Source organism: Rhamphochromis longiceps, linkage group LG11 (genome assembly GCF_057381845.1).
Source record: "Rhamphochromis longiceps isolate RC_006_pf linkage group LG11, R_longiceps_female_GT1.1, whole genome shotgun sequence".
NCBI lineage: Eukaryota > Metazoa > Chordata > Actinopteri > Cichliformes > Cichlidae > Rhamphochromis > Rhamphochromis longiceps.
Window position 1 is genome coordinate 10,291,398 of NC_140567.1, and position 25,561 is coordinate 10,316,958.

Below are 25,561 nucleotides of genomic sequence, written 5' to 3' on the forward strand. Positions count from 1 at the left end.
ACCTAACTATCCAGGTTTTAACCATCTAGCTGTCAATCTGAGGTGAAGTTGAAGAGTAGTCCTCCATAATTTCATGCACTTTGTGAAATGTACCGGTAGGAAAACAGCCCAGAGTATGATGCTACCACCAACATGCTTGACAGGTGGTATGTTCTTAGCTTTGAAAGCCTCACCTTTACTCCTCCAAAGGTACCGCTTGTTGTGGCCACACGGCTCTTTGTATCGACCACAAAATCTTTCTCAAGAACACTTTTGGCTTGTCCATGTGGGCAGCTGCAACTTTCAGTCTCGCTCAAAGACATTTGTTTTGGAGCAGGGGCTTTTTTCTTTGTCGGCACCCTCTCAGTCCAGTAAAACTTACTTCACTGTGGACCGTCACGCTGGTGTTTCAGTAGTTTTCAGTTCGTGCCAGGGTTGAGCTTTGGTGGTTCCTGGGTTGATCCTGAACATCCTAACCAACCTCCAGCCATTTGAGGGCGACAGTTTGGGTCTTCTTTGAGATCTTGGTGACAAATCTTAAATACAGTTCTTTGAAATGCTGATCTTGAAATCTGTAGTTGTTTAGAAATGGCTCCAAGAGACTTTCCCAACTTGTGAAAATCTATAATTCTTCTTAGAGATTCCCTGAGTTCCTTGGACTTTCCCAGTATTGGCCAATCCAGTGAGTGCTGTTGATCAAATCCCTTTTATATTGGCAAAGGCAAACCACAAGTTGTGGTCAAGCATGAGCACTAATGAGAAGTTAATAGGCTTTGGCCATGTCAAGTCAAAGGTTGTTGTAGGGTGCTGGTTTAGCTCACTGGATTAATCAGGGAACCCATATGCTGCTACGGCTAGTACAGAGAGCTGGTTGAAATCTGGCCATTTGCTGCATGTCTTTCTCCTGTCATAAAGGCTAAAAAGCAAAAAGACAAGTCGTAGCACCACTTATTAAAAGATTTAAGTCAGTGTAGAAATAAATGTGAGCCTGTATCTGTACTTTTGACCCTGAGTGGGTTAGAGAAAACCCAAAATAGTTTCAACCTGTTTTTTTAAAGTCATTAAAGATGTATGCACTACAGTCATTCCACCATAGAAAAAGAACAGCTCAAAGAAATGATGAAAAGCCTCAAATTACCATGACATTCATCCCCATGATGAGTGGATGTAAACGTCTGACCACAACTGTACATAAACCAAGCATGCTTTAATAAGTCTGGTTCTCCAAAGTAAACAGATTACATTTGAAATTGATTGTTTTGATTTGCTAGCCTGCCTGATGTCTTCTGGTTGATTCAGACTATCGGATTACTCCAGAAAGGAAATGAATATGTTTCATGTTTGGACAAAAAAAAGACACGTTAAGCACAGTGTCATGGTTTACAGATTTGCTTAACAAATGAACGATCAGTTTGATCTTGGATACTTTTGACCGGATCTGATCCTGGGAGGAGACAGAAAACCCTTTGGGATTGTGCCAGGAAGGGCATCCGGCATAAATATCAGTGGAGCTATCTGCTGTGGTAACACCTTGTGAATAAGAGGTCACAAGCAATTGACAAAGCCTTTGCCATTTTCCTTGCAATATTCCAACTAGCCAATTCATTGGTAAGTAAAATAAAGCAACACTGCTCGCTACATCATGGAATAATGGCGTCCATTCGGGATGAATATTTGAGGATATTGAAATTCAGTCAAGCAGGATAAAATAAATTCAGAAAGCACTGTGCTTTAAATAGGACACGTCACTGGCACATATGTTTAACTCGAGCATGCAAAACACCCACAGATGCAGACTGTTCCTTCATTACCACAACTGTCTGAATGTGAGTCAGTGTTAGTGACACATGAAGATCTCACCAGACACGACACAAAGCTGATAATTTCCGTGTTTCAACACACACGCTGAGTTTATCTGGCTGGCTGACTATCCTTGACTTCACCCACTGGAAGTGCTGACTTGTCAGTGCATGGGGTAAGAGATCCCAGCTGTGTTTGTTGCAGCTGCTGTGATGGTCTACATAACACGCACAAAGTGATTAATAATCTTTACTTTCTCTCCTCCCATGTGTGATCCACCATCATATCTGCTCCTGCTCGTCTATTCTGCTTTCTTCTTCTTCTTTCTGTGAACTAGATGTGTAGTGTGATTTGCTCTGGTGTCATTCTTCCCCCTTTTTTCACAGAAACAACATTAAAAGAAAGAACTGCAGCTAATGAGAAGATGGGTGTTAATGTGTAGTACGATCAATGTCAGCTGTTACTTAAACTGAAACTGGCACTGGGGGAAATACAAAGACTCTGAAAATACTTAGAAAAATTAACCACAAATGATTTTTTTTCTTAAAGTGAAAACCATTACAGCTTTTAAAGGTTCCTTAAAGAAGACTAGAAACAGAGAAAGACGTGGACTCAGGAGTTCCCCAACTTTGTAGTCCATTTCTTTAATTTCACACACCTTAAACAAACCTCCTATTGCACATAACATTACAGTACTCAGATCTATATTTTATCCCTCCTTGTCTACAATAACCCTAAATTTAAAAACATATTCATTAAACAAATAATTTCTCCTCATTCATAACATAATATACTCTTCTGTGTTAAAAATCATTATGTAAAAGCATCTCTTTGATACGAAGGAGTATTAGGGCCACATTAAGAAAAACATGTATAGATCATTTTGAGAATAAAGTTAAAATTTCGAGTCGAAAAACTTTTTCATGGAAAAAAAAGTCATAATGTGAATATTACAGTTGTTTCAAGACAAACTGCCATGGTTGCTCTACCCTCTGCTTCAGATTCAGTTTTAGTAACAATAAAGGAAACAGCACACAAACACAGTGTGGTTGATAAGTATAAAGATGGTGCAGAAAGCTGCATGTGGTCAGATGGAAAAAACACAAACTCGGAGGAGTGCATTTGTGCAAAATGAAATAGCTGTTAAGCTTTTATCGATGGTTATACTGTCGTGCAAAAAAGAGGATGTATGTTGTATCACAAGACGGCTGATCAGTTTGTGTCACTAACTAATCTACACAAGGCATTTTGTAGATGGTATAGCAAAGGTGGCAGTTTGTCTTGAAACAAAAAGAAAGAAATCATTTTGAACAGAATGTCAGTTTTTCATCTGAATGGACTTTGGATCAAGTCTTTTTTAGAAATATAATTTAACAAGAGTTTTGCTTTATGTAAAGATGTACAGTTCACAGCAGGTCGTGCTATCTGGGCAGCATTTCCTGCAGGTCTGCCACGACATAAGCAACCACGGCCCACAATGCCGAGCAGAGGTCCATGTCTCGAGGGTCCTGGACGCTCATGGTGTCGCCTTCACTGTGGTGGAACCAAAAGTAACGGCTGTCTGCCACGTGGAGGCTGGCACCTGGATGACACAGGGACAGAATGATGCACAAAGAGCGTCACAAAACATGCTGGAAAATCTGAAACTTCAGCTCTGGAAACAGTTCTGGACTCAGAGTTTCGCAGCTGTAAAGAAGCATCGTCATTGTGTCTGGTTTATTCCTTTAGAATATTTCTCTTTATGACTGGTCACAGCTGTAATTTGTAATTTGTGTCCTTGTAATTTGAAACTAACGAAAACCACCAAAGGAAAATAATCTGCTCTGAGCCTCAGTTTACATTCTAATTTTATATCGACTTCTTGTCTAAGCTATTAAAAATGCTTTGCTTATGTTTATGTATTAGAAAATGTTGTATTTACTGTGTACTCAAGGCTTTAATTTAGTTTGTGACCTAGAAATCATATTAAACCTATATTTAGTAAGTGACATTCAGTTAACAAAGGATTTTCTGAGCTAATAGCTGAAAACTGGGCATGTTTCGACATGTTTTACAAGCGTTTACAAAAGAAGATGTGGCAGGCCTAAAAAGAAAAAAGAAAAAACTATCAGCAGATGTAGAAGCCTCATCAGAAATAGTCTCAGTGGAAGAATGGCTGTCAAGAAGCCATTTCTAAGGAAGAGAAACAGGGAGAAAAGGCTGACGTATGCTAAATTACACAAGTACTGTGATATTTAGTTTACACAAGAACTGGATGAGAACAGAGGAACAGGCTCTGATGGAGTGATGAATTCAAATTTTAAAGTTTTGTTCAAATCATCATCAATTTGAGGTCAGCAGAGACATACAACAGTGAGTGTTTACAGCAAAACACGGTGGAGTCTCTCATGGTTTGGGACTGAATTTCAGCCAGTGGTGTTGGAGATCTTATCATAATTGATGGAATTATGAATGTAGAAAAGTGCAATCACTATGCAATACCATTGGCCTCCCCAGACCTCAACAATATTGAAGCAGCGTGGGATCATCTTGACAGAGATGATGGGAGAACTGACAAAAAGGCAGTCAACATCCAAAGAAGAGCTTTGAATGTTCTTTAAGAACCATGGAGAACTATTCCTGAAGACTTCTGAAGAGTTCGGGTTGTCAAACCAAATATATATTTAAACTTGTTAGAATTTTGCAAACTCTGTTTTTGCCTTATATAGTATATTTCCGTGTATGTTTGTGCTTGCCTCATCAAATCACTGCATTAATTTCCCATTTTCCAAGCAAAATATAAAGAAATGAGGGGTAAGTTAGTAGTGTACATTAGTATTGTTAATGTTGTATTGTATATGAGTCTGTATGTAATGCGAGAGTTACTTTATCAGCTAAAAACACACGTATAGGTTTAACAGATTTGTTGTAACAAAAAGTTCTGTTATGGTGACTATTTGCTGTTCTTCTTTTCTTTTATAGGGTGTAGTAATTGTTATTCTGCTTTTTATACACTTGTATTCATTGAAGGAACCGCAGACTACTATTTTCTAAAACCATTTAAAGGCCAAGATGACCCTGCTTGTACTTGAGTTATTCTTTATAATGTTAAAGTCTTAAAATCTCCACCCATTCCCTAAATAAATCTTTTAGCTTCCATCCAGATTATTAAAAAAAATTCCCACTGCTAGTAATGCTGACCAGTCACTCACAGACACGTGAGTTCCCTTTAGAACAGTGTGGCCCCACATTTATCCAAAATTAGCAGAAAGTTCTGCTTAAACATCACTTCAAGGTTAAAATGTAGGATATAATGGAAAAAATATAATCCTGTGTCACATTGGTGACCTGTCCAGGGTGCACCCTGCCTCTCCCCCTATGGTAGCTGGGATAGGCTCCAGTCATTTCTGCAATTCTGATAAGGATAACAGGACAATAATTGATTGATGAATAGAAAAATATACATTTATATGGGAAAGTTTAGGAATGCTAAGCAAACTGTAACATACCTGAAACTCAATGAATACAAAGTGTGAAATGCATACAAACTGAAATAAGATGTGAAAGGTCAGAGAATGTAACACATATCCTAATAAACAACTCAACTGTTTTGTTTTTTTAATGTATTGATTTTTTAAATCAATTTCATCAAACTATAATAAACTGCAGTAAACAGAACCTGCACTATATAATACGGTACTGTAGATGGCAGTGTAAAAAACAGAAATCTGCCCAGAAACAAACAGAAGAACCCAGGAGCAGTTTGGTTTTGGTTAGCGGTGTCAGTCACGTCGAGGAGGTGTTATTTTCTTCAATGCAAACGTAAACTCCCATTGTATACACTGCCACAGGAAGACGAAGTGAAGGAGCAGTGGTTAAATTCATTTTCACTACTATTCCTCAGCAGTACAACCCCAACCGCGTATAGTGCTCATTCATTTTACCGAGAGCTGCTTCCTGAAGCGGTTCAATGCTGGATTTTCGCAGTGGTTAGTCCTGAAAGACGAGTCAGTTCCCACTTTGCTGGGAAAATCTGGAGAGTCATGAGTGAGTGTGCTCTGTTATATTTTTACTGCTGTTACAGTGCAGAGCTGCTTGTGTAGCAGCAGTAGAGCACTGTAAAATAATATAAACCTACAAATAAGCCCATTTAAAAATGTGTATTGCTTTAATTTAACCATCCGCTCAATCTACCAAATTGAAAGAAGAACCCAATATAAGGCAATAATCCTGCAGGCATTTCCTACTAACACTTATTATAATGTTCACCCAACTCTGATGCTTGATGATGGTTGATGGTTTCAACATTGAATAACTGGAGTCGATATGCAGTGCAGATATCCATCGGTCACTTCTTCCCAATCAAAAAGAACATCTCATTTAACCCTAACACGTGATAAATGACTCATGGCCCTCAAAAAACAGCAGGTGAACGGAAACACTGACGTCTATTTTGAAGATATAAAGCACTGTTTTTTTGTGTGTGTTCCAAATACATGGACCGGTTTCCATTGCTTCTAGTGCTTTCTTTATTTGCTACTTTAGGATCGACTGTGACCATCCTTTGCTAAATGGTAAATGGCCTGTATTTGTATAGCGCTTTACACATTCAGTCATCCACACACATATTCACACACTGGAGATGGCAAGCTACATTGTAGCCACAGCCATCCTGGGGTGCACTGACAGAAGCGAGGCTGCCGGACAACTGACCACCACCAGTAGCCAGCGGGTGAAGTGTCTTGCCCAAGGGCACAACGACTGAGCCACGATTGCCTGGAGAGGAGAAAATGCTGTCCTACATACTGAACTTAGAGGAGAGAATCAAAGCATCGATCCTATCACACTATGATCAATCAGATATCAATACCAGCGTTGGTATCAATACTGTTTGGATTGAACCACTCTCCTCTACAGACCATTCACGACAACAACCGACATAATAAACAAAGTGATGCAGATCATGTAAATGTTCATTCATTCATTCATAAATGTATTTTCCATTTCATTCCATGACCTGCTGATATATTTGGTTTTTAAACAACAGCCTGTTGAACGCAGAGCTGAACTCTGAACATCCCACTGCTGTAATAAAACCTACTTGTTCAGTTGTTGCCTTGCATGAAAAACAGATGTATATAAGCTCTCTAAATATTATGAGATATATTAACTGATCAAAGCGTGTTTAGGGTTCTCTATAATTAGTTTGCGTTTGCAATTGCTGTTAGGATTATCATAAATCAATGTATACTTCAGGTGAGCTGGGATAAGTGATGGATGGATATGTGTGTTTCTCTTTGAAAACAGTGAGGCGGTTCAGATAAATGAGAGGACGCTGAAATCAATATTCTTTTGATATAAGAAATAACTCTTTCATAGAAATTGCTGAGCATTAGGATTCAGGTGCAGAGCAAGACTCCTGCATATTTACAAACTGAAAATGTGTAAAAGTGTGCATCGCTTCTTATTTTTAATAGCGTATTGCAGCATTCACGCATTAATTTAACACACTAAGGACTAATTAGCTGCCGTTTTAGAAAATCCAACAGTTTTTTTAATGTCTAACGTACAGGCGTTAGTATTTCCAACCTTAATGTTCCCTTTTCTTTAAAATTCCAACCTTTGTACTGAAGAGAGATTTTTCACAGGCTGTTCTCATTTATATGGCCTCCATAAAACAGCAGGGTTTACACATGGCAAAGTAAGGTGTGTATTTTTTGAGTCCATCTTCTGATCATTGTAGTTACAACACAGCAGATATCTGGCATTACAATGTTAGGAGACTAGTGTATGTTCGAATTCTCAGCACACCGCTCTTCTCTTTTTTAAACTCCTTATCAGTTCTCCTACCCACCCTTTTGCCCTTGATTAAGTACAATGACGTTTTCCTTGAGGAAAAGAGGCAAAGGAGATAGGAGGTACTTTTGGAAAGCACCCTTTGACTAAGAAGCAGTTACTGGGGAAATCTATAGATATCTGCTCTCACAGTGTATTTTCAAAATGCCAGATCAGATAAGCCTGGTTCCATCCAGCCTCTAAAAATACGTGCAAATCCTAAACTTTTAATGAAACACTTTTGTTAAAACCTTTGAATTTAAGCTGAAAACCTGCACTTCAGCCACATCTCAGTGATTTGATTTAAACTCCTCTGTGGTGTCATCATTCAAGGACATGGCCCCGAATGTTTCTAGTAATGCTCAAACTATCTATTAAGTTGTCCAGCTGTAGCTCAGGAGGTAGCATGAGTCATCTAGTAGTTGGAAGGTTGGTAGTTCAATGTGTGTATGATTGAGTGAATGAAGCTTTCAGTAAAAAGTGAATTGAATGTAGAGTTAAGAGTTTATAAGCACCAATTCATTTACAGTTTATTTGTAAAAAACCTGGCAGGTGATTGGCTAACTTAACACTAAATGGAGAAAAGTTTTGGGCCACACAATCACTTAATCTCTGCATTCAAGTATTTTCAGTCCCATTGCCGCAGGTGTTTATAAAATCAAGCACCTAGCCATGCAGCCTGCCTTTGCAGACATTTGTGAGTGAATGGGTTTGCTTTAAAGAACTCATTGTATTTGAGTGTGGTGCTCTGACAGGATGACACTGCTGCAACTTCTCATGAATGAATGTATGAAATGTATTACCTCCTACCTACTCCATGCTGTTAGTAATATTGTTGCAAAGTGCAAGTGTTTAGGATCAATAACTGCAGAGTTGCAAACTCCCTCTGGCTTTAGCATCAGCACAAAAAGTGTACACTGGGCACTTCATGTTATGGTTTTCCATGTCTGAACATGTTGTGTACATTTACGTGGCCCAGTACTAACTAACCACATGATATGCAATAGGAGAACAGAAAGAGGAAAGATTAACTAACGTCTGAGGCACTTTGAAAGCAAGCAAACAGCCAGTGCAGCAAGTTTTGAAGTTATAATGTTGGCACTGAACCTTACCATCTTTGGAAGTAAAATTTGCACATAAAATGCACACTAAAAAGATTTGAAGATTGAAGTAGGTAGTAGATAAGAAAATTCTTAACAGAATTAGGTTTAAAACTATGTGAAGATCACGATCTACAGATGATTTTGCCATCTGCAGAAAAAGCAAGAGGAGGAAATGTATAAAAACTTAAAAAAAAAACAACCCTGCTGGTATCTGAAGTGTGATGACAACTCTCACGTTATTTAAGAACTGAAATGTCTGCAAGGTGAAGCCTGACAGAGACAAATTACTATGAAATAAAAAAAGTCTTTTAACATTAGATTACAATTTTTTTGTCTATACTTGTGCGCATTATTTCATGGCACTTAATTTCAGCTTTATTCACTAGCAGCGGAGTGCTGGTATCAACATCTCTGCTAATTTATGTTACGATTCAGTAAACCTAGAAAACTGCTGAAAGCAAGTCCTGTCACAGCCACTTTCTGTGCTTCTGGGCAGTTATTTGGGCAGCTGAAGTGCTGATTAAATGAATAGGAAGATGGTGGAAAATTTTATTTTAGTGGTCACTGGGACATAAAACTGCATGTGCAGACTTCACAGGTCAAGCTTGAACTGCTTAAAATTTATTGCAATTTGGGCACAAAATAATCATTTAAGAGTCACATTCCTTACAAAGGTTATACTTCAAAAAAACATGCAACATTGCATTCCCTCAGAGAGCCAGCATGATCCATGTCTGTGGCTCTCCCAGCAGAGCACTGAACAAACTCCATGCTAATATCACAATGTGGTCAGCAGATAGCTAAACATGTTTGATTTTGCAAATCTTTTTATGCCGAAAGCCCAGTTAGACACTTTGCTGTTAGGCCACTACACTATGAGATAGATAAATAACTGCATAGTTGAAATGAATGAAAAGCATTTCAACTATGTATTCAGCCAGTAAAATGACTGGCTTATATGTGTTGCACATTGGCTGCTGTAAAGCAAATGATTGCTTTAGAAAACCATTTTTCATATAATGAAATTCTCACATGGATTCAAGTAATTGGATTCAAGACTGCTGCCCCAGAAAGAAGATCAGTCAGCACACAGCTGTCAATGAAAACCCGGCAGATTTCCCTCCGCAGTACAGGTCTGTGGCCCTTCAGATGATCAAGTCATGCAAAAAAAAAATCCTTTTTTGCTTCCACTATAATGCATATATGTGGAGGATCCTGTCAGGGTTACTTGTTCCTTGTATTTGCACTTAAGCTACACAGGCACAAGTTCCCAGCACAGATTGTTGGTGTTTGCACCGTCACCTTTCCCTTGGACAGCCCCATGGTGTTCCTACAACCAACATTAGTAAAGCGATCATCTAAGAGTCCTCGACTCAGCCTCGAGGAGGACCCTTAAAAATGCACCTTCGTCGAAGGCGGTTTGTAAAGAAGAAGAAGATTTAGCGTGATTGAGGACGGCATTTTCATAGAGGGGAGTTAATGAATAACACACCAACACTATGTACTACAAAATCAATTCTCAAGTGAAAGGCAAGAAATTGGCCCTCACTTATGAATAATGTGCACAGAAATGATCTTTTCTGTGGATAACTCTAGCATTCAGCTGCTGCGTCAAGATGTTAACAGTTGACACTTATAATGGTTTTCTACTACAAAAAGCAGTGTATGTTTTCATATCCTACAATCACCAGAAAAGAGAAGGTATTCTTAAAGCACAGAGTGTCGTGAAGCAGGGCGTGAGCCACTCACAAACCGTTAACAATGTAAAACTCCAATTAACTGTAATTGAGGCAGCTAAATCTCTGTCTCTTCAATACATCAAAGAAGGGGTGTTTCTGCACCACATGTTTAATGAGGTTTTAAGTCGTCTTTCACACATTATTCTATGGTGTCTTTGTGACTGCAATGTTTCACTTCTACAAAACGCCTCATTTTAACGTTTACAAAACCACTAAGAGAAACTAACCAATGCCTAGTCAAAGGAGCTTGCAAAGAAAAGCGTCTGGACTTCTTTAAGTTGCTTGAAGACGTTTCACCTCTCATCCGAGAAGCTTCTTCAGTTCTAACCAATGCCTACTCTCAAAATCCTGAAAAACTGAGGTAGACTACAGCTTGGTGGAGATTGTTGTATTTACTGCTTGGCACAGTTAGTTTGAAGTACTTGGTTTCCCACTTGTAAAAAATGGTACCGTGCAGGTCTTCATGAAAACTGATTTAGCTGTTGGCTGCTCAGCTGTCAGGAGCCTTTGTCAGCATATGACAGCTCCTGTTATATAGGTAGCAATATGATGTGTAGAGGTGCTTATATTTCTTTTTTATGGAAATTATAAAAACACATACTGTTTTAATAAAAGTCAATTCTTCTCCACTTGTAAGTTTTTTTGTATTTGTGGGTATGTGTGTTACTTTTTTCCTTCTCACTTGATTTTGTAGCTGCAAAATCCTACATCGAATCCTATAAATGAATCTCAGAGTCTCTAAAGTTAACGTGACCTTACTTGTGCTCAGGTTATTCCTCTTACTTACAGCAGTCCCCTGTCTGCAAATAGGAGAACTTCAAATCTAGAGGACTCTAAGTAACCCCACTACTATTAATATTGACTAATGACATCTGATTCCCAGTATGAAAACTCTAAAGGTCAAACACCAAAAATGTTTGCACTATCCTCTCTATCATCTCCCCTGAGATTGTCACTGTTGCTCAAGTAAATGGACTACAAGGAAAAGATGAAAACTTGTGGAGGACAAAGAGCGCATGATGTGTCAGCCTCAGATAACAAACTCACTGCTGTGAACAAAAACAAGAACCAATTCTCCAGCATCGGTGGGATAGTGCCAAGAAATTAGAATGCAAGTGGTGACATCCAGCATGAAAGAAATCATTTTTGAGATACGAGGTAGTGGAACATGATTAAATTAGATGGTTAAAGTTTACACCAGGGATGTCAAACATAAGACCTGGGTTCCAGAACTTGTCCGCCAAAAACTGGCCCACTGGACTGCTTTGGAAAATGTGAAGGAAGGGATCAATTTTAGACTTTTAACTGTTTACAGCTTTTCTAATGGATAAAGACTTTCCCATTGCCATTCATACTACACGAAAGTAAGAAACAGAACAATTAAATAACAGTAAGTTCCTGTTTTTCATTATCGGCTCTCAAAAGTTCACAAAAAAGGAACTTATTCTCCTTTATCGACCAAGATTTATACAGGCCTAATGACTTATTTTTGAAGTTTGGCTTTAAAATAAAAAAAAAAGTAATTCTCATCTTTCGGTAACCATTTGAATAGGTGCAGTACCTTATGCCACCGTAATAAACCAAATCTCCTTGTAAAGCTCGTCTTCTCCCCTTTCTGTAACTGTTTAAACTTTGTCTCTAGCATAAACATTAACGTGGTAAATAAAGGGTTAACAATTTTTTTTTATCATAATTACAAGAAAGTGTGTGCAATGAGCTTAAGGAACTTTTTTTGTAATTATGCATTTAAAAGTTTCGTGCTAACAGATTTTTATCATTTCGTACAGCAGCATTTCTTTGTCATATAGACAAAATTGAGAGGTTAAGAGGCTGCAATCAGACTCCTTTTTCTTATATTAAAATATATGAGGGATTCAAAGTGTAGTTAAACTTCTTTACACTGACAGAATGGGTAGTTTCTCTTAAGGTCAAAGTCGACTATACCATGTAAAATGTGGCATCCATGGTCTTCAGATTTCCATTTAGTATTTTGTTTTCTTTTCACGCAATATATAAATTTTTTTTATTTAAATGTAATTCAGAGTATTTTGTGGTTTGCGATGTCTTATAAAACTGTAAATAATGACTACAAGGCAATAAAAAATATTACTACTATTAGTGGTAAAACTGTTTCTAAACTACAAATTCAGTTGTGAAAAGACTGATAAATTGCTTGTGCCCAAAATGTATTTATACTGTTAATATATGAGTCAGTGTCTTTCTATATGTTACAATCCATCTTCAACAAACAGTAACACATGTGTAGAAGAAAAGAGCAGAAAATAGTTCGACAAATTTCTAAAGTAACAAGAAGACAGAAACGGACTTCGATATTAGGTAAAACCTTTTCAAGGGTTCATTGTTTTTTCATAACATGCAACACAGAATAGCCAATTCAAAAATGTAAGTAAACCAGCTTGAGATGATTTGAGTTTTTAGGCATGTGTGTTATCCTACTGGAAGATGGGTACACTATAGTCATGAAGGGATGAACATGGTCAGCAACAATACTCAGGTAGGCTGTGGTATTTAGACGATGCTCAGTTGGTACTAGGTGGCCCAAAGTCTGCCAAGAAAATATCTCCCAGACCATTACACCAGCAGCAGCTTGAACTGTTGACACAAGGCAGATTGGATCCATGCTTTCATGTTTACCCCAAATTTTGATCTTAATATCGTAGCAAAAATCAAGAATCAACAATGAAAGTTTCCAATTTTGGTGAACCTGTGTGAACTGGAACCTGTGTGCTTATTGTACGGTGTGGTCTTTTGCTGCTGAGGCCCATCTGCTTCAAGCTTCAATGTGCTGTGAGTTCAGAGATCAGAGCCATCAGATCAGCAGTTTCTGAAATAGCCTGTCTACCATCCACAACCATGCCCCAATTGAAGTCACCTTCTTTCCTCATTCTAATGCTCAGTTTGTACTTCAGCAGGTTGTCTTGATCATGTCTACGTGCCTAAATGCACTCCCATGCGACTGGCTGATTAGATTTTTGTACTCGCAGTTAGAGATTTAAACTGAGATACAGTTGAAAAGGAAGTAGAAGAGGTCTGTATGTTTTTTTAAAAATATAACACTAAACAATTTCATACAATTGATTTGATTAATCTATATTTATTACACTTTATTTCAACTCTATACTGTATTAGCAGTAACAGGACTGTTACAACTTTAACTTTAATATCCATAATTTAGACGTCTTGAAGTGTTGCTTCATAGCTTTAAGTCATTCTAGTTACAATACACAACTGGCTTTAAGGAAGTGGAGCCAGATTGTATTAACTAGAATCTGTTCATAGACCATCGGTGAGGATGTGATTCTTTGTGCTCAGCACTTTCCACCGAAGAGAGATCATTAAAATTCCCACCACTAAAAGTAGGATGTGTTACTTCCTTTTTAACTTTGTGCTCATTAGTGATGTGGCTTTCCCCAGCCTATCCCAGCTGTCATGGGGTTAACACTCAGAGACAGACAGCTATTCATGCTGGCATTTACAACTATGACCAATTTTGAACAATCAATTAAAAAAACACGCATGCTAGGTTAATTGGAAGGAAGATGGAGAGAACCCATGGAGGCATAGAGAGAAAATGCAAACTCCAATGTCCCTACTGTCCCCTTTAAAATAAACCTTTAGTTATACCATTTAGTTGCAGACAGGCATATTGATTAGACTGACCTGGAACTCCTGCCTGCATCCATGGTGAGATGTCTGTCCCTTCACCGTGGGCCTCGAGTTTGGTTGTATTAATGGGAGCCAAAAGTTTGACCACTTCTTCCATCACCTGTCGAGATGGAAAAAGACACAGGAAATTATCTTTATATAACTATTATGACAATATTATGATTGTAATTTCTAGATTTGAGCACTACTGGAACATTCAGTGACAACGTACAGATGCTTTGGTTCCACATTAACATGATAGATGCTGTGGTTCCTACTACTTCCTTTTTACATGTAAATATATGGAACCTTTACAGACTTTAATGAAAAAACAAGTACATTTACTGGACAAGATGCTATTTTCATGTCAGTTTGCAAAATCTGTGTGCGGCAGAATTCACAATCTAATACCACTATTTTTTTTAAATAGTTGGGTTTTAATATCACCTTTTGTGCTGCATCACTGCCTGTAAATTGCAGGCCAATGGGGGTGAACGTCCCCAAGTCGGACTCCATGACAAGGTCAAAGTTGGACATGTTTACCTGTGTGCAGAGAGGACGCAAAAAGGGGGAACATGTCATGATCAGAGATAAAAGGTGAAAGAAAGCAAACCGAACCAAAGTACTCGCAAACAAAGCATACACACTCAGCCAGCCACTATAAGTACCTTGAGCAGCTGCCTTAACTAATTTAGGCAATTTAAAACGTAATTATACATCAAATGTAAGAACTGGACCAGTCCCACGGGCAGTTATGGTACACTGGTGTTTCTGGTTTTTAAAACGCAGTATATTACAGGTCAGGGTCTGGTGTGCAGCAAGAACTCCAAAGAAGGAAATTGTAAGACTCCAGATTCTTATTTAGATCCTTTGCACAGGAAAAACATGGGAGCTAGCCAAGTCCCTTCAGTGTGGTGGAAGTGCCTTTTTAAACTGCCTTTTCACAGTTGTGACCCTTCCTGCTTTTTGGGCAGCTGGAATAACATTGGCTCAGTGCTTGTTTTCTACTGATTGGCACGGTAACAGCAGACAGTACCTTGTGTAGATTAAAGTATTGCTGTGCTCCGACTCCGCCCTGCTCCTCGGCTGTCCACAGCACTGTTCGCAAAGTTCTCCTTGGACGCAGACCTACAAAGAGATGAAGACACATACACAGTATAGAAAGAGGAGGATAACGGCTCCAAATATTAATAATGACATTTTTCTTTTCTTTTTTTTTGTTGAATAAAAGGTCTTTGTAGTCTTTGTTTGATGACCCAGTCCTTGTCCAAGGCTCATTCAAGTAAATTGTCCACAAAAATACTGTACTTTATATGCAGGTCTGCCTCCTGTTGTAGTTGTGTGTATTTTGTTCCTCTGCAAACACTGGGGTGAAATTACTGTTTACAGTCAGAGGATTTGTTTTTCATTTTGTCCCTGTGTTTAGAACTGGAAACTTTAGCTCCACTTAATGATCTTTTTTTTTAAATTGGTCTCAGTATCGCCACTGCTGGTTATTCTGCTTTCTGTGTCGGCACATACTGATTGTTTCCTCTCTTTTTAATGAACACATTCACTTATTCTAATAGAATTATTAGATTTCATAGTAATTTTGTGACTCAAATAAATAAAAATAAACAGAGGATGCTCTGCTAATCCAGCGTAAAATGTTTTAGATTAATAACATGAATAGGTACGTTTGCCATCTCCTTTTTCTGATTAACATTTAAGCAAAACTAATAAACTTGAGCTTTTATTGCATTCTACAATATGCACATGTTATCATTGCTGAAGTTTATCTGTGATTTACTTTAAGTATTTCTCTGTATATTACCAAGGTCTTTGATGAGTGACAGGGCCTCCCAGGAAATCATGGCTCCGCCTCCGTCATCCATGGCACCCTGGCCCACATCCCAGCTGTCCAAATGTCCGCTCAGTAAGACAACCTAGAGAGATTGTACAGATAAAGAGAAAATGTGTAAACAAGAAACAGAGGAGCAAATCTGAGGAAACAGATAGGCAGACAGTGCTGCCCATATCCTGTTGACTTTTTATTAATGTCGACACAAATAGTTAAAAGTCCAGTTAATTTGATTCTTTTTTTAACAATAAAAAGGTTTGTATCAGCAGGAAAAGTGAGATTCGTTTAAAAAAAAAAAAAAAACAAAGAAAAAGATGAGAGCACACGGGTCAGTGTATCTGTACTCACAGGAATTTCCAAGATTCCTGTCAGTGGGATGTAGATGAGCCGTTGTTCAAGGTTGCAAAACATTTTCTGACCTGATCTAGCCCTGTCCGTGCAATGACCCAGAGTCTGCACATTCCCGTAAAAACCAATGTGTTTTTTTTTCACAGTGTTTGCTTTCTTATGTAACTGAAATGGTAATATATGCCAATGTGTTGGTTAGTCGCCCATTTGATTCCAGACTGAGATGTCTAAACTATAACATTGGAATGTGATTATTTCCAGATACAGATGTTTCTCACAGAATGCTTTGCAGTAATTAATTTTTTTTCTCCGAAGTAAGTTTAAACTGGGGAGTCTAAATTATAGTATCTACTTAGCAAAGGAAAAGTGTAAGGAGTTTACCTTTATTAATACTGGTAACATCACTATTTGTGAATGATGCATAAATAGTGAGAAGTTCCACCCTCTTTTAATTCATACGTTTTCATGTAGAAAAGATTCAGACTAGATGAAACAGCAGTGTGTGAAAAATTAAGTTCACCTTTACTGCTTCCAAGAGTTTAAGTAGCAGCCAGCTGCTGCTAATCAAATGCACTTGATTAATTTCTCATCAGCAAGTGTGAGCACAGGTATAAAACAATGTTACAAAGTAAAGATATCAGCAATGTCTGAGAGAAGAAACCACTGCTGTCTATCAATCTGGGAAGGGCTATGAGGCCATTTCCCAGAAACAGTGTACAGTGAGAAATACTATGCATATTTATCCCAGCAAATTCATCCCAAGGTCAGACCATGCAGTGCTCAAAATAAGAAGAAGATTAAACAAGTATGACTAGTTTTTGGAAGAGGTTCCAGGAGGGGTTAAATTCCTCCATATGTGAAAGACTGATAAAGTCATACATGAAATATTTAATTCAATTCAATTCAATTTTATTTATACAGCGCCAATCCACAACAACAGTCACCTCGAGGCACTTTATATTGCTAGGTAACAATAACACACAGAGAAAAACCCAACAATAAAAATGACCTCTTGTGAGCAGGCACTTTGGCAACAGTGGGAAGGAAAAACTCCCTTTTAACAGGAAGTAAGCAGGCAAGTAAGCAGAACCAGGCTCAGGGCCGGCCATCTGCAGCGACCAGTTGGGGAGAGAAGGAAGACAGGATAAAAGACATGCTGTGGAAGAGAGCCAGAGATTAATAGCAGTGCAATCAATGCAGAGAGGTCTATTCACACATAGTGAGTGAGAAAGGTGATTGAAGAAGTAGTACTGGGAATCCCCCAGCTGCCTACACCTATTGCAGCATAACTAAGGGAGCATTCAGGGTCACCTGATCCAGCCAACTATATGCTATATGCTTTAGCAAAAAGGAAAGTTTTAAGCCTGATCTTAAAAGTAGACATAGTGTCTTTTTCCCGAATCCAAATTGTAAGCTGGTTCCACAGAAGAGGGGCCTGAAAGCTCAAGGCTCTGCCTCCCATTCTACGTTTAAATACTCTAGGAACAACAAGTCCAGAGTCCCCCAGTCCAAGAGAGAAGAGCTCTAATGGGGTGATATGGTGATACTATAAGGTCATTGGGACTGGTTATTCAAGACAAGGATTTTGAATTCAATTCTGGATTTAACAGGAGGCCAGATATATTTACTGTTTCACACAAACTCCTCATTTATGGGAGCACTGTCATCCTAGAAGGGGATCACTCCCATCAAGTGACTCACTACAACAGTGATGCTCCCATCCAAGGAGGCAAGTGGGCCCATTCCATTACAGCATAATATTCCCACGCTGTAGTTCTCAAGTATTTGCAAATACATTACATTAGTAAAGAGGCCAGTCCAGCAGCGAGCCTGGTTTCACATTAACAGAATCATATACAGCCAGTTCATCCCAGGTTACAAACTGCATGAGGGATTTTGCAGTCAAGTCGTCTCTGCATTTAAACCATTCTTATAAACACACAGATTTGGGTCACCAATAGCACTGAAACATCAGGACATTTGTATATAAAATGAAACCTCAAAATGTGGATTTATTTTTCTATTGTACTGTAATTTTTACATTGGTTACACTCAGAAAAATAATCCTGCTCCTGTTAACTTGATATTATATTTATATACACTCAGCCACTTGGTTAGTTTTGCTATGACTCTGTTTAAAGCCTGATTGTACATTGTGGCCATAGCAGAGACCGCATAATGTGCTTTGGTTAAAAGTGTAAATTATAAGAGACCACAAATGTATTTTTTTTAATGATTCATTGTGGTGTATGTAATATCCAAGCATGTTTTCCCCAACAAAGAGAGGCTAACATTTACAGTCAGTTCAGAAATCATTCATACCACATTTAATATTTGAAAGCTTAAAACTTTTTTAAAACTTCAAACTAAAAAGAAGGAAGAAGAAAGATGTAGAAGTTGGAGTGGGTGGAAAAATTCTGTGACAAACTTAACTGTGGGAATGACTCATTCAGCCCCAAATGTACATCTTCTAATGAACACACACACACAAACGCACGTACACAATACGTCAGCCACGATAACTGCTACTGCAAGAGCACAAAGTCACAGGGCCAGAGATGATGTCAGCCATGTCATGTGTTTCATTTCCCTTTCTATAATAAAGCTCCAAATGCTGGTTCCTATATCAGAATAGTAAAAGCTTACATCAGCGCTCTGGTTCAAGAGTCCTGACGGATTTTATCTTGGACTTTGCATTTAGGATGTGAACTTTTCAAACTGTTAAAGGGGGGGGGAGGCTTGCATTTGTGAGGGAGTCAAAGTTTACACAGATATAGTTCATATATCCCACATTAGTGGGAAATTTTCAAGAACAAACATTGTATACCATCATATACCTTCATCTGCCAATAAAGCAAATACCACATTTAATATGGCACACACACTTCCTTAACAACAACAGTAACATCCGCATACCAGGCAACCTCTACAAATATACAGTATACACCAGGGTTATCAGATGCCACTATGGAAATTTCACACAGAGCGTGATAAACTGAGATGCAAAATTCAGTGTAGTCAAATTGAACAAGACACCCCCCCATTTCCCTGCATGTTTGTTCCACACACCTTTCATCACTTGTCTTTGCAAATAACTGCTACTATAATTTACATACCCGCTCAGCTATTTAGGACATGTTGGTTTAACCCATCATGAGCTGCCTTGTGTGAATGTACAAACTCCAAACAGTTACTTCCAGTACGCCAAGATAAATCTGTCCCTTTCGTTTTAACTGCAAACTGTTATGTTCTCTGACCTTTTGGCCTCTTGGTGAAAGAGAGCTGCTCTCTCCCTATCCAGTTCCAGGTCTCCCACACAGCATTTTGCTCATTTAAGTAACTGCCTATACGGCTCCAGCAGCCAGCGCTCCTCACTGTTTGGCCACTGGGCTCTAAGATGTGTGGTTGCTGGAGCTGTGCTGTTCAGTGTAACCTAAAGTGATCTTTGGAGTTGAACTGTGGCAAGCCTGTGGGACCTGTCATGCTCTGTTGCTCTGTGTTTAAGGAAACCAATCTGTATGTTAGTGGAAGTTTGGTAAGGGTTTGCTGTCATTTTATGTACACAACTGTTCTCCTGTTTTGTGGCCAGCCAGAGCACTTGGGCATTGTATTTTTGTTTCAACACATAGCTCAGTGTTTCTTCTCATTCTAGTAAGAATGGGGGATTTTACTTGCTTTGGCCCTAGAACCCCTGGTGTCTATTTGCTTTCCTTTTTCTACTTAATTTAATATTGTAAGATAGTTGTAAATAAATTCTTTGTTTCCTATTCAGTAATCTTTCTTGGAGATGTATGGTTATGTTACAACTCAGCTTCTAGGTGAGGCGTTGTAACACAAACTCAAATATATTTACATACATCATGTACATGGCGCTGAGCATGCCTCTAAGCCCATTTAGCACTAAAGCCCAGAAACCTTGGGTAGTATTTCCAGGGGACTCTAAAAATATCTCCTCTAAAAACTGTATTTGCATACACTGAGGTTTCTGCAGGAGCACATAATCTATTCATCAGGTTCTACCTGTTAGATGTGTCATAAATACAAAGCACCTGCAGTGAACTGAAAAGGTATACTCTGCAGTTCAGTAGGTAGTAATTTAGTCCGCTCATAGGCTTAGAGTTAAAGCAGGCCATAGTTTGTCATCTCGTTCTGTTCTTGACAGTCTGATATTGAAAAGGTTTGCTACTTAAAACTGTGAGTTTGCGTTCCCTTTGTGAAGTAACAACCTTACATATAATCCATACTGGAATAATATGATATTTATATCGCAACCGATATGCTTCATGTAAACTGAGTAGTTGCAGTTTGCAGTTTTATGCATTATATTACCTTAAAAAATACTGTGAGTAGTAAAAAGCTTGGTTACATTTAGCTGAGTTGAACTGATCAACTATAAATTTTATTTTTTTATGGTCAAAATGTTATAATTGGCTTACGAGGCAAATGAGAAGAGAAAAGAAAATAATCACTTATACTTACCAGAATATCTCTGGTAAGAATACCTCAAGGTGCTTTGTATTGTAAGATAAAGACCCCACAATATTACAAAAACAACCCCCTATGAGCAAGCACTTGTTACAGTGGGAAGGAAAAACTCCCTTTTAACAGGAAGAAACCTTTGGCACAACCAGTGGTGGATATCTGCTGTGACGGGTTGGGGGTGGTTACTGTATTGTTTAAATAATGCAGTGTTCTCATGAAAGCCTATTTTATACTGGTTCCTGGAAAGATTAAATCACATAAGCAAACACAAAATACAGGCAGAGTTAAGGGCTGTCGGAATATCTTCAGTCAGCAAAAACAGCCCACACTATTATTTCCTTCTCCACCGAGCTAAGATAAAAGTGGAAATAACTAAGAAGGAGATTTAAAAATGGATTATTGGGACATCTGATTTCCTTGTGGTTTATGTGTAACATCCGACAAAACGGATTTACTGTAATATCAAAGTGGAAACTAGACAAATAATAGATGAGATAAATTTGTCAAACATGCATATCTATGTTATGAGTGAGTGAAAGCTACCTGCTCAGGGTGTTGCCAGCCTTTTATCTCAGCCACCGTGTTGAAAGAGTCAGCATCAGGAAGGGTCTTGGCTCCCATGGTGAGTTTAACCACAATTTTCTGACCTCTTTGTGCCATACGCCACATCAGCTCAGTATCCTCCACAGTGATGCAGGCTGTGGGGATGCGCTTCACTCCATCTTGGTAGTCCTGCCAGCCTGTGTGGGGACTACACAGGTAGTGATAAAGACAGAGATGTATGTAATATACCAGTGATAAAGTGACACTACAACATTTCTAGACAGTCAGATAGCTGGACACTTGGAGAAGATAGATATACCTGTTAATAGAGAATGGAGTGACTGATCGAATGAGTGTAGCCACAGCTCCTACTTTGGCTGCCTCAGAGGCACCATAAGCACGGTATGCCACTGTCTCTCCATAGCTAACATATGGCTGGTTAAAAACCACAATCCTTCCTGCGGCCTCACTGGCTCGACGCTTCAGTTCCTCAAAAGACTGAACTACCAACACCTCTGCCTCAATACCTACAGGAATAACAATCAATCAGTGAGCAGTAAAGGAGAAACAGATGAAATGAAAGCTGTTTTATACGACTATGGTCTTTACCTTCAGGGGGTGTTCCTACGCTGCTACCCAATCCCAGTATAGCCAGAGTCTTGGCTCGAGGAGCAGTCATCTCTGCACTCTCCTTCCCCCGTACCCAGTGTGGGATTTTTACTGGCTCTAGATAAGACAATTAAACTATGTTTATATTCACCAGAAATCAGCTAGAGTTCCCGTACGTTCTGAAACACATGTTGGATAAAAACTGTAAAACTTACCCAGGTGTACATCCAACCCATCCTGCACCATGGCATTGTACATGTATTTAATAGCCATCTCCAAGTTGTTTGAGCCACTGACGCGGTTTCCTATAGTGTCAGTAAAGTCTGCGAGCCGTCTGTAAGAGCGGTTCTGGGCAGCACCGAACACAGCCAGGTCAATGATCTGTTTGGCCACATCAGCATAGCCTGCTACCTCAGCTGCAACCCCAGCTGGGATCATGCAGAGACACACAACAAGAACATATCAAAACACTGTAAAGGCTTGCAAAGACTGTTCCCGTTCCACCAGTTAGTTCAGGTACACTGTTGTCATTGTAACTCAGTACATAAATCCCAACATTAAACTGATCAAAGGATCCAAAGTAACTGGAAAAAAATGCATGGGTACAGAAGGCATTTATTAGCATTAATTATAAACTGGTTGTTTTAATAAAGGCCTTACTCTCTCAGAGTTTGGGTTACCTCTCTTTGCAGTATCATTGGATAAGACTCTGACAGCAGATCCTGAATTTATAGTTTGTGCAGAGTGGGGATGACCATCACAGAAAGAGGATAGGTTGAGAAACACATTGAGGGAGAGGAGGATACATAGTGTCCCCTTCCAAGTCATCTGTGAAAAGAAAATATCAGTGTGTTGTTGTCAATTGATGTTAAATTGCTACTAAATCCTCCTTAAACCGCACACACACTGCAAGTATCCTCTCATCTTAGTACGAACTAAAAAGCAAACATGCATCACCCCTGCTAACACAGTTAATCTAGCAGATATGATTCAAACAGGCAATTCACAAAGACACTTACTTTGCACTACAGCAGGTATTTTCTATTTTTGATATGCGAGTGTGTATATGTAAATGTATAGGCATGTGTTTGCATATGTATATGCAGTTGTGGTATAAAAAGCAGGCATAAATTAATCGTAGTTTTGGGCTTTTAATTATTTTTTTCAACTGTGCTTTTTTCATAGTGCAATGATTGCACAAGAATTTGGTTGAATTTATTTTGGATTTTCTCTAATCCACACAGGGTCAAAAACAAATATACAGGCTCTACAGTGTACTTTAACTTGACCGGGCCAAGGCCTATTAACTTCTCATTAATTATCATGATTGACTTCAAATTTTGCTTTCTCTTTGCAACAATAGAACCACTGAACTACCAGCATGACTGTGAAGTAAGGTTTTACATTGCCATGGACCGAGAGGGTACCAACTAAGAAAAATGCTCCAAAATCAACATCTTCAAGCTCAACTTAGATTTGCAGTTGCCCACATGGACAAGCCAAATTCCTTCTGGAGAAAAGTTTTATGGTCAGACGAGACAAAGATTGAGCTGTTTGGCAACAATGACCTAAGAACACTTTACTAGCTGTGAAGCACGATGGTTGTAGCGTCATACTCTGGGCTGTTTGCTGCCAGTGATACTGGTTAACTGCGCAAATTGGATACAATAATGGAGGACTACCTCCAAATTCTTTAACTTCACCTCAAATCAACAGCTAGACAATTGAAACTTTTGAAACAATTGCATGTTTCAACAGGACAATGATCCCAAACACATATCAAAACTGGTTTTGAAATGAATAAATTATGCTAACATTAAGCTTCTGGAATGGCCTCTCAAATCCTCTGAAAATGTTTAGACTATTCTTAAAAGCCAAGTACAATACAATACAAGGAAACCAACCAATTTAAATTAAATCTACAAATTCTGTCAACAAGAATTTCCAAATAACCAAGCCAGAAGCTTGTTCGTGATTACCAAAACGACTACCATCCGGTCAAGGTGTGACTTGCTAAGGGACATTTAACTAAACCTGTATGTATACTTTTTAGCCCATGTGGATTAGAGAAAATCAAAAATAATTTAATACTTGTGCACCCATTTCTTGTTTTTTTTAACCAATTACCATGACATTTGTCCCCAAGATGATGTATATGTGTAAATACCTCTTTTTGGTATGTTACTGGGTTTATAAAACCAAATATATGCGGCAAATTTTAAACAAGGAATTATGATAGGAAAGGACATAAACAGGAAGTAAAGCGATAATTACAAAACAGTGGAGAAAGGGTGGTATTAAATAAGTTTATGCTTATTCCTACTGCTTTTTTTCAATATGTTAAGCCATGTATTTTTGTATGCTTTTTGCATATATTTTTTAGATGTTCGAAATTAAGCCTTAAGCAAGAAAAGCTATTATTTTACAGTACTACACTATACGTGAATGGCGTTTTATTGGAAACGTTACGCTATCCCCAGTTATAGTTTTACTTTCACTTTAGGACATTACAATTATACTTTATTTCTTAGTAAATGTAGCTGGACACCACAATTGTTAAATTATCATATTAACACAGACGGCTTCATTCTCATTTTAAAAAACAAACACGATATATAAAAAAAACTGCAACACAGACGAATAGAGAAGGACAGAAACGTTACAGCGGTTTAAACATTTCACAGTAACAATGAGCGCAAAAAGCGCTTCTCCATAACAGCACAAACCCTTCGAGTCAATTCAAAGTCTTTGGTTTTGTTGACGTTGCAGGACTTCGTCCAATTTTAAGGATATGCCAAATACACAAATACCGCAACGTAAACAGTTCCGTACTCGTGATTACAACCTGCATAGCGCACTTCCGGTTTGTCTTATTTCAAAATAAGAGCGTCATGCTTACCATAACAATAGTTTTGTTATACAGGTATTAAAATATGGTTACACACACACAAACACACACAAACACACAAACAATAAACCACACCCAGCCCCCCACTCTCCCGTTTTCCCCTCACAAAACTAAAATAATTCAATGAAACCGATTAGTATGCAACAACTGGAAATTAATAGTTACAATAGTTCATACAAAACGATTTTTGTTAAAATTACCCCTCATAAGTAGTATAGTCTATTCACATTATGGACATTGTTACTATTATACTCACCAAGCTTTCAAATATGTAAAATATGTCGGACATACAAAGATTAAGGAACTCATCACAGACTCTCATGGCCAGCTCTTCCACATAGAACACTTATAATCAGTGTTTCGGTTCACAATTGACCTGCTGTTCAGCTGTGCATAAATGATACCTTTCATGAGTAACTAACACACAACAATAAATATTATGTTCCAGCATAAATCAGTGTTTAAGTACCCAAACCTGCAATTGCACATTATTCCAAAACTGACATTTCAAAAAAGATGCTCTATTTGTCTGTGAAGCTTTTGAGAAAGCTTTGTCTACCTTTCTTTAACATGTGTTACAGGCTGTTTTGGGTTCACATCTGACCTGCTGTTCAACAATTTGAAGAAGAAATTGAAAGTTTACACACAGAAAAATACCACTACTGAATGAAACAACACAGCTGTATAGAAGAAGTGTATCAATCTCACTTTTGGTATTAAGTCAAGAAAA

The 25,561-nt window shown here is 38.4% G+C and overlaps 2 protein-coding genes and 1 pseudogene across 2 annotated transcripts in view; 2 read left to right on the forward strand and 1 right to left on the reverse strand.

Annotated features, from left to right (window-relative positions):
• The window catches only part of LOC146658581 (protein tyrosine phosphatase type IVA 3), a 164,806-nt gene that overhangs the window by 8,140 nt on the left and 131,105 nt on the right, over positions 1–25,561 (forward strand). The window lies entirely within an intron of this gene.
• LOC146658583 (carboxypeptidase Q-like) lies at positions 2,405–24,787 on the reverse strand. The gene is made up of 11 exons (XM_085422250.1): positions 24,650–24,787; positions 22,604–22,751; positions 22,139–22,351; positions 21,924–22,040; positions 21,634–21,841; positions 21,315–21,522; positions 15,915–16,026; positions 15,138–15,229; positions 14,549–14,644; positions 14,117–14,222; positions 2,405–3,361 (listed from the first exon to the last, which is right to left on the reverse strand). The coding sequence occupies exons 2-11, from the start codon at positions 22,749–22,751 to the stop codon at positions 3,201–3,203; spliced, it is 1,461 nt and encodes a 486-aa protein (XP_085278376.1). The 5' UTR covers positions 24,650–24,787; the 3' UTR covers positions 2,405–3,200.
• LOC146658584 (uncharacterized) lies at positions 4,566–10,270 on the forward strand (annotated as a pseudogene).